This window comes from Eumetopias jubatus, unplaced genomic scaffold, assembly GCF_037043125.1.
Source record: "Eumetopias jubatus isolate StellerSeaLion01/CBP00866 unplaced genomic scaffold, mEumJub1_p1.0 scaffold_4, whole genome shotgun sequence".
NCBI classification, from domain to species: Eukaryota; Metazoa; Chordata; class Mammalia; order Carnivora; family Otariidae; genus Eumetopias; species Eumetopias jubatus.
In genome coordinates, this window is record NW_028274810.1 from 24,185,357 (window position 1) to 24,195,850 (window position 10,494).

Here is a 10,494-nt window from a genome sequence, read left to right on the forward strand (position 1 = left end):
TATTTATTTATTTGACAGAGAGAGACACAGCGAGAGAGGGAACACAAGCAGGGGGAGTGGGAGAGGGTGAAGCAGGCTTCCCGCAGAGCAGGGAGCCCGATGCGGGACTCGATTCCAGGACCCTGGGATCATGACCTGAGCCGAAGGCAGACACTTAACGACTGAGCCACCCAGGCGCCCCTAATTTTGAAGATTCTTATACAAACAGTTTGCCATTTGCTTTTGGTCTCACATAATAAGGCTTTCAACATTAAACAGAACTTCTATTCCTAACATTTCATTTAACATGATTAAGCTCCGTTGTTCATTTCGAAATAAAAACTTTATTTCTTATACCAAAAAATTAAAGCCATGACTAAAAAAATAAAATTACAAGAAAAATGAACCTAAAAATATGATGCTAATTAAATGAAAGAAACCAGACACAAAAGACCACATATTGTCTGATTCCATTTATATGAAATTTCCTGAAAAGGCAAATCTGCAGACAGAAAATAGTAGATTAGTGGTTGTCCACGGGTGGCAGTGAAAACAGAGATTAATTGTAAATGACGTGATGGATTTTTGGGGGGTATAAAAATGTTCCAAAACTGGTTTACAGGGATGGCTATGCAACTCAGTAAATTTAATTAAAAAAAAAAAAAAATCACCTCTGGGTGAAGTTGATAGTATATAAATTATACCTCAGTGAAGTTACCTTAAAAACAATAAAAAAGAGTATGTCATACCAAAGCATTTTTAAAATTAAAAAAATATATAAGCATATACATAATTATTTCAGTTTTAATTTTAAAAACTACTGGTTTAACCCTCTGTTCTGTTTTATTGTTAAGTGCATTTTGCTGATTTTTTATGTCAGTATTTGCTAATAAATTTGATTTCCTGATTCTATCCTTTTTTATTAATACTACAGGTAACAACACTGTGTTATCCAGCATGACTGGTATATGCAGTGTCAGAGTTAATAAAATATTCAATTTAAAACTGAGAAAATCTTTCAAGCATATAACTTTTCACTTGTCTATTGAGAAAACTTTAACATACATTCCTAAAGTGAGTAACTATGAAAATTTACTTTAACTTTTAGTCTTATATCCTGTTTGGAAAATGTGGGATACAAATAAATATAAGAACAAAATAAACTTTGAAGACAACAACCACATAGCTATTGAATCTGTGTTTCTTTTTGATCACACTAGCCATTTGTAAAAATGTAGCAGGTTATCAGTTAAGAGTTATACGAGAGCATCCTATCAGAACCTCAAGGATGCAGAAATAAAATTGCACCTTTAAAACTCTATTAAGTAAACTTTATTAAGTATTTTTTAGAGTATATTGTGTTCAAATCTGGTGCCCTTTGACATCATTTTCCCAAAATATTTTTAATAATATTCTCCATTGTCACGGATCAATAAATAAATACTCTTGTCTGCATAAAAACCTTTCCTAAAAGTTCTCATGGATTTTTACTTTTGGCTATACAACATCCAATCCGCTTTCCAAATATAACATTGACTATAGTTTCTGCTAGTGCTTATCCCTTTCTGCACCTGCCATCTCCAGCCTTCACCTCTACTTTGTGAGTACCTAATCGTGCTGCTTTCCTTTCCTGCTGTAATTAGTTTCCATTGCTTGCAACTAAGCTTTTTGATTGAGATAGGAGCTATTAGCTCTAAAAGTTATTTTTCCTAGTAAAAGAAGGTTGTTAAGTGATTCCCTTGGGGTTGTTGGGGGTTTTTGTTGTTGTTGTTTGTTTTTTGTTTTGTGTTCATTTCTTCTAATACAATTCAAAAAGGAGATTTTTGTCCAGGATTGACATTCAACATAGCTCTGTATCATCCAGCAACAACATTTACTCACCATTTATTAAGACCAATTTGTTTTAATTCTATTTGGTTTAGTATCCTGATAGGAAGGACCAACACAATACAAATTGAATTTACTGAAAACAGATCATTAGCAAATTACTGTAATAATTGGGTCTATACATAGGAAAAAAGTAATAGGCCATATCATTCATTAAGCTATTTATCCCATAAATATTTAAAGTTCTTACTCCTCTACCATCAAGAAGTTTAATCTCTTGGAGATAGACAAGCAATCAAAGTTTTACAGATGAGAAGTAAATACCTATTCATAAGGTAATGTAGTAAGTATTATAAGATTCAAAACAGCATTATGGGAAGCGCAGAGTGGAGAAATTAATTCTAGCTGAAGAATGAAGAAGCTCTTAGGTAAGAGGTAGTTTTACATTAGGCCATACGAAACAGAAAGGAATTTGCTTTGTCAACCCAACAATAATTACACAGAGGTAGAAAAATTAGAAGCAAGCTCATGTAGTGGCAAGTGAACCAACCTAGATCAGTGCTTCTAGTCAGTACTTTTCAAACTCTAAGGTGCAAACAAATCAATATGGACTTGTGGTAACATACAGATTGATTCATCTGGTCTGGAAAGTGGGTTCCGAGACTGCATTGCTAATGAGCTCCCAGGTGATGCAACAGATTCATGGACTCAGCAGAGTTAAGGCTGTAGAGGACAGAGCGATGAGGCGGGAGAGCTGCAAGCAGCCTGATCAAGCATCTTGAATGGCAAAATGTGACCATATGATCAGAACTGTGTGCTCTGGAAACATTGGTGTACTTGTGAGCACGTGGGATAGACTAGAGGCAGAAAAGAAGAAGACCAAGACTTTATGAGACTATTTTAATGGTTCTCAGAGACTATTTTAATGGTTCTCAATCTCTTTAATGGTAACTGTATAACAACGCTGATGGTAGCAGTGGGAACAGAAGAAGGCATGGATTCTGGAGATACGAAGAAGATAAAACTGATGGGGACTTCTTAGGTATGTCGGGCACATGGAGAGTGAGTGAAAGGGATAAATAGAAAGTAACACTAAGCATTTTATCCTGGCTATCTAAGAAGTTGTCACATTATTAGCAGACAACTAAATGGAAACCATAACCAATGTGGGAAGAGAAGTATAAAAACTAGGGAATGGTAGAAGACAAGTTCATTTGGGAATTAAGTTGAAGAGACAAGTAGGACCATCTAATTAAGACTTTCCACTGCTCTTGTAGTTAAATTTAGTGTAAGTTAAAATTCCACTTGTAACACCCTCTTAATAGTGCAAATGGACAGTCCGACTGCCACACCCTCCTCTCTCCTCTGGGACAGTCAGTCATCCAGCTTGTGCTCGAACATTTTCAGTGACCGAATTCATGACCATGCTGAGTAATCCTTTTCATTTTCAAACCTTCACTTAGAAAATTCTTCCATAAATTGACCTAAAACTTGTCTCCTATTTTTGACCTAGCAATTGTAGTTTCACCCTTCAAAACTACAACCATCTAATCAACCTAAATCAAAATAACTCTTCATAAAGAATTAACCCAAGTCTTTTCCAAGCTAAACTACTTTTTGTTCTTCTCCAGCCTTTCTTCATAGGCCATGGTTGCCAAAACATATCATTGGTGAAACCCCTTTGTTTATTCTCCTTCACAATGGCAAATGTGTGGCAAGACTGTTGCTGGGGCAGCCCTCCCCACTGCTCATGCTAGTGGAAAACAGTGTAGATGGATCCAAGCCCTCTTTCTGCTGAACCCAGAGAAGATCTCAGGCTCAACCTCAACACAGCATTCCAAAGAATCAACACAAGGCACTGGCATCTGCAGATGAGATAACATCCCTTTGACATTTTCTGATATAATCAATTCCCTTTTTTTTTTTAAAGATTTTATTTATTTATTTGAGAGAGAGAGAATGAGAGATAGAGAGCACGAGAGGGAAGAGGGTCAGAGGGAGAAGCAGACTCCCTGCTGAGCAGGGAGCCCAATGTGGGACTCGATCCCGGGACTCCAGGATCATGACCTGAGCTGAAGGCAGTCGCTTAACCAACTGAGCCACCCAGGCGCCCTAATCGATTCCCCTTTAAAATACAGAGAATGCGGGGCGCCTCGGTGGTGCAGTCATCTGGGCATCTGACTCTTGGTTTCAGCTCAGGTCATGGTCTAGGGGGCCGTGGGATTGACCCCGCATCGGGCTCTGCACTCCCCTCTCCCTCTGCCCCTCCTGCTCATGTGCATGTACTCTCTCTCTCTCTCTCTAAATAAGCACATCTTTAAAAAAAATAAAATAAAATACAGAGGATGGAATGAAATTTCGGAAGTGGCATGGACAAATCAGAGTACAGTACAATTAATACTCCATATGACCTTGAAAATATGGTGCTTGTTTAGATTCAGTATCACGTCATTTGTGTACATTGATCTTTCAGTCACTGAGAACCACTGGGAATGTCTGTACATAGAATGGTCCCATACAAGGTCTCCCTAAACTTACTCCGAAATTTCCTTATATATTTAAATTCTATTGTTGACCATATATACTCACTCATAAGGAGATCTTGAGGATTTTTTAATCTTCTTTCTACTTCACTCCACCTCCTCCTCTGGCAGGAATATGAGAATACTTAACATATAACAGGGCAATGATGGTAGATGATGGAACTTCAGCAGGGTAAATGTCCTACTTTCCTTTGTTTTATGGGTTCCTCTTTTTTTAACCATCAAAATGGTAACACCCACTGAGGCAGGATCAGGATACAGACCGGGAAAGGAGAACACATGACCTGACTGCTATAATCCTGCATTCTAGATTTTAAGTAAGCTGGACAGTTGAGCATATACACACAAATATTCACATACATTCACGCTCGCCCACTATACACACACATAATCCATGCACGCACACACTGCACGTATATGTATGCACATATGTGTGTGCATACGTTGTGTACGATGCATGTGTGTGTTTTATATATTTCAGTGCAGATCACCAAGGGAACTATTCATTCATTCAAGAATACTTCTTGAGTAACCACAAGTCAAACTTGTAATGAAATAAAGATCTGTTTAGTCTTCTACTGCTCAAACTGATAGCCACTAGCCCCAGGCGGCTACTTATATTTAAATGTAAATTAATTAAATACAATTAAAAGGTCAGTTCCTCCAATGTACTAGCCGCATTTCACGTGCTCAAAAGCCACCTGTGGCTAATGGCTGCTACAGTAGACAGGCAGATACAGAACATGTCCATTGTTGCACTTCTTTTTGGACAACAGAATCCTATGGCTGTGTATAGCTGATGAACAGTCAAGAGTGTTTACTAAAGGCCAGGAATTATTCACAAGCTCTTTACATATAGTAACTCATTTAATTCTCATATTTATTATCTGCCCTCATTTTACAGATGAAGAATCTGAGGCATTGAGAGGTTAAGTAATTTGCCCAAGGAAACAAAGCTATTAAGCGGTGGAGCCAGGATTTCCAATACAGACATTTCTTACGTATCAGCTCCGAAGAGTACAGTGTCCCACTGGACAAAGCACAGCCTGCACTGCCTTTTATCATCTAGCCCTGGAAGCTGCATGGTATCACTTCCACCAGACCTTATTGGTGAGGCAGTCACAATCCCAGCCAGATTCAAAGAGGGGGCAGAGATCCCACCTCTTATGAGGAAGGTGGCAGGTCACTGTATAGAAGAGCCTATGGGATAGGAGAGAGAGATGTGGTTATCTTTATCCAAAGCTACTTGCCACACTTTGGTACTATGTATTATGCTGGTTATTCTTTATTTCCACTCCCAACCTCCCAGCTCCCAGCATCTACTCTCGGTGTGGATGACATCACCCGAACCACTTGCCCAGGGGGGTCACAAGCAGGAGATCCAAGAGCAGCAGAAGAGGAGCTCAGGGAATATACTATTTCTTCCTTGCTTTGGCACCACGTTTCTGGCAGGGGTACACTTCTATAGACATCTCTCTGTATATACAGCTCCTGTGGAAGTGGCGCCTTCACTACAGGTCCAGTTCTCACTGGATTCCAGCAACACCATATCTATTTCTCTTCCCATTAAACTCTGGGTGCTAATGGCTTTTTTGCCTCTGCAAGTATCTAAGTACCTCACTATCTCTTGTTTGCTCCTGAACCCTGCCCCAAATCCTGTAAGTAGTTCTTGCATTAAACATTCTTCATTTAAGTCACTGGAGAGAATTCTGATTCTTAACAGGGCCATGACTGATACAGGCACATAACAGGAACTCAACAGAGACCGTTCAGGGAACAAATATGAAAAATTAATAACCAAACTTCCAATATCTTCTACTAAGTATCTGATATAATTGTTGAATAGTACAATTATGTCCCTCCACTATGTCAGGATTGACAGAGATCCAATATATATAGGAGCTGGATGTCTCAACAACTATATTATTCTTTCGAAAGTAACCTTTTTCGCAAATGAGTGATTCTTTCAAAAACACTGTTCAAATAAACATGCTCATTGTTGTATTTCTGATTTACCACAAAACTATTTTCTATCATTGTTATAAAACCAGATCACCTCTTTCTTTTCAAAGTGTTTATAAACAAAATACTAAATAGTTCCATAGGTTTGATAGCTTTGCTGAAGATTGAAATTTTGCCTGCTTATACCTTCCAGAACTTCTTTTTGCCCATTAAACAAAGAATTTTTTTTTTTTTTTAGTTTTGGTGCACCATGCTCATCTCCTCAAACATGACTAGCGGTGATGAGGATAATTATATCTGTAGATCCCCTATTTATCTTAGATGATATAGATCTTATTTTATGGTCCTGAATACCTTTTAAAAAGACCAATAACAGTATCTATCATTTACCGAGTACCAGATAAGTACCCCACTGCTTCACTGTGACCTAGTTACCTTAGTTATGTTTCAGTTGCTTCTCCTTCTACACTTTACAGTATTTAATAAAAATAAAGGCTAGTTATTTTAACATTTCCAAAAAAGAACTTTTTTCTTTTTTTTTTTTTTAATGTAGAGAAACCGGACTCTTTTCTCTAAATTTTTTGCAAGCCACACGTCATTTTGGCCCAGTCCTAACACTATTCCTACACTACCGTTATAATTTTTATCCTTTTTCCTTTTTCTGTTTTTGAATCATTGGTCATGTTCCCCTACCTTCCAACATCTATATTTACTCTTTCAAGTCAATATCCTCTGCATTCCCTATGGTCTCTTGAGATTTGGTATTATTTTCCTCTCACTGGATTACCTGAAAAGTCTGAAAAATACCGTTTTGTTTCCCATCTCTCCTGGTTTATATTGCCATTTAGAGTCTCTGTCACATCTTCCACCTGGACTCCAAGACTGAATCATGTCTTTCTTTTTTCCAAATAGTCAGCACAGTATCTTACACAAAAATATTTAACATGTATTTGCCATGCGCTTGTAAGGTATTGTGGGAAGAAAAGAATTAATAATAAGCCAAAGATTCTACTCTTTAAAAAGCTTCTGGAGGAGATTATGATATATATTCACAAATAATCTAAGGGAATAAGGAATGACAAATGTAAGCTGAATATTAAAGTAGGGGATCTCAAAGGATTAAAGGGTAGTGAGAGTATACTTTAGAAGTAATTGTTGAAAGTATCCCAGGGTAAACTGGTCAGTGGGAGAGGTCTACAGAGGAGCTGGCCAAAAAGGGAGTGGTAGAGAGAGCAGTCCAAATGGAGAGGACTTTCTTAAATCTGCTTGTCTAACTAACTGTGGTTAATGGTTGTAAAATTCAACTTATAAGCGGGCAGCTAACTTAAAATTTTTCCAAGTGTTCTTTTCATACTCTAACCAACATTACAGCTTTACCTGAATCTACGTGGCCAGTCTCTATAAAAGTGGTTCTTAACTTTTTTCTAAGTGTCCAACACATGTAGTGATGAAGCACTAACAGGTAGTGTGGATCCAGGTGTATGGAGCTGAAGCTTACATCCTTTTAAAAAGAATCCAAACTTAAAACAAAATTAGATAGAAAAATAAATGTCAATTTAGAATGAGAAAAGAAATCTCAACAACTCTTCTTCGGAGACTTGGAGTTCTAGATTCCTTTCTTCTGAGATAGCTTTAGGCAATTTACCAGAAATGCTAACTTAGAAATGCTTCTGGTTGCAATCTGTCATTCCCTTCCCACCCAGAACATCTAGAATTCCCAGTAACTTTCAACGTTTCCAGAGGCCTAAGCACATAAACATCTGAAGCTTCAATTTCATTAGCTTCATCTTAGATCTGCCTCTGACAACAGGGGCTAATTAAAACAATGATTCTTAAGAGGGGACTGGGACACTTAGAATCTGGGGAAAAAGAAAGCACGGAACCAGGTTAAAACAATCCTAGATGATTCTGATACACAACTGCCCCTCCCAACCAACACTCCCCCTCCCCCATGCTGGAAGTTTCACAATGCAGAGCCCTACACCAATATGCAAAGACTAATAGTATCTTAGAAGGCAATGTGAAGGATAGGCCAATTGTCCTCGATCTGAACATAAAGTACGTGTGGAATATAAAACAGCAGTGTTAATTTTTTACAAGTGAACATAAAATAATTCCATTGTTTTACATTTTAAACACATTGAAAGGTCAAATAACTTTCTCAAGAGCACAAAACTGTTACTCTGTCTGAACATCTAGAATCCGATTGTGCCTACCATTCCATTTAATCCTAAAGGGAGAAGGGAGCTTTACATATTCCTCTTTGGGGTCTGAGTAGGCTTGTTCAGTTTGTAACTTCAGTTCGCTCTCCCAGAGTATAGCGGTGGTTAGGAAGGTCGCTTTCCCTAACACCTCAAGGTAACAGCTAACTACTAAACAGGCTTCTTATTAATTAATACAGCAGCAACGTTAAGAAACTGGGTTGACATTTTAACAGCCCTGCAAGAAACGTATTTTTCTTTTCCAAAAAGAAATTACAACCAACCGTTGTACAGGCACCACAAGTCTACCACTGACCTGAGTCAATTTCTCTCCAACTCAACTGCAAGTTAGGAGGGCCCTTCCGTCCTGATTTTCCCCGGGGAAAGGAAAAACGAAAGCGCTGGCGGTGGGTTGGGAGGCAGTCGCTCAACTGAAAAATCCTCAACTCCGCAGCAGAGGAGCTTCCTGTTGGACACACAGAACCCGTTTGCTCCTCAAGAGGGGACTCCCTTGCCACCTAGTCTCACTGGGCTTGAGGCTCACCTCCGGTGTCAGTCAGCCCAGTCTTAAAACCCACAGTCAGTACCACTAAATCAGGAATAATTTCTCTAGACTAGGGTGATCTCTCTCCCAGAGTTCTGGGCTGGCTGCGCCCAAAAAGAAGCGGCCAGGGCGGGGGCACTCTCGGGCCACCGCCTCCCGGGTTCGGAAACTGTCCGGGGGAGGCGTCCGCGTCAGACAAGAACCGAGAAAGAGAAAAAAGGGGGGAAAAAAATCACAACTTTGCCGACTCCACAAAGCCACGGCCGTGCCGAACGGAGGGTTAAAGTGCAGAGGAGGGCGCGGCTGCGGCCGGGACGCAGCCCTGGGTGCCGCGAGCCGCCTGGCGGGGTTGGGCGGCCGGGGAGATCCCACCCACCTCCAGCTCCGAGCCTCCGCCGGGGCCGGGCGAGCGCACTGGGGGCGGCCGCCGCGCCACGGTGCCAACTCCTGGAGTTGACTTGGAACTTTCCCGGGACGCGCCGCCGCCGCCCTCACCTTACTGAACACCTCCAGGTCGTCCTCGTCCTCGTCCAGATCCAGCACCTCGGCCTGCAGCAGGGCAGAGGAGCCGCTGCTGCCCAGGAGGGGGGCGTCGACCCCCGGGCTCTCCCCCGTGGCGCCCCCAGCCGGGAGGCCGGAGGAGCGCGCCTGAGATGCCAGGCGCTCGCCCTCCATCCCGACAGTGCGCGCCCGGCCGGCCGCCGCTGCCAGCCCGGCTCCCCCGAGCGTGCCCATTGGCTCCCGCGCATCCTGCACCTCCCCGGCCGGCCCCGCTCCAGCCCCTCGCCCGCTGCGCAGACGCGGAACTGCCGGGGCCAGCGCGGGGCCGGTTCGTCCCCACCTGGCCTGGGGCCCGCCGGAGACGCGGGAGTGGGGCTCGCGGGCCCTGGCTAGGGTGGGGAAAGGGCCGCTGTCGGCTGGAGGAAAGCCGAGCACGCGAAGGTAGGAGGAGGGCGTCCCCGCACTGCCCTGGCTCGGGGACTGCCGAGCGTGGGTTTCCGCGGCGGCGGGGGTCTGGGCATAAGCTACAGAGCGAACCGTCAACTTCGGGGGATCCACAACGAGGCTGGAAGGCAGCCGACCCATTCTGCCGAGAGAAAAAGCCAGTACTGTATTTCCTGTATTTTAAATGGTTGTCTTTCTTGGTTGTGGTTTTGGAGTCCGTCTTTTACTAAGGCTAATGCAAAAATAAAAGACCTGAAAAGCTCCCTCTGTTTTTGTAATTGATTTTTGACCCAGTGACCGGACTGTGTGGTCATCTCACTGTCAATCCAGGGAAGTCGGATTTAAAAACTATTTTCAGCCACTTTAAAATGTGCCTTTACTTCTGGAAGTCTTCCTGAAGTTAATGAGCAGGAACATTTCTAAGAGCCGAGGACAACGAGCAGGACTGGACCTCGCCACCAGGAAATAATCTTCAATCTTTGCGCTGCCAATG

At 41.8% G+C, this 10,494-nt stretch overlaps 1 protein-coding gene across 2 annotated transcripts in view; it reads right to left on the reverse strand.

The window, feature by feature from the left end:
- SNX7 (sorting nexin 7) overlaps nucleotides 1–9,745 on the reverse strand; it is a 101,321-nt gene extending 91,576 nt beyond the window's left edge. The window contains exons 1-2 of one of the 2 annotated variants that reach the window (XM_028101863.2): nucleotides 9,552–9,624; nucleotides 8,829–8,978 (exon numbers count right to left, since the gene is read on the reverse strand). Coding sequence is in view for 1 of the 2 variants with exons in the window: in XM_028101862.2 (XP_027957663.1) it covers nucleotides 9,552–9,731 (180 nt within the window). In the remaining variant the exon portion in view is untranslated. Of the gene's footprint in view, nucleotides 1–8,828; nucleotides 8,979–9,551 lie in introns of both variants that reach the window. The other variant, XM_028101862.2, reaches the window with a different exon arrangement.
- Between the last annotated feature and the right edge of the window lie 749 nt (nucleotides 9,746–10,494).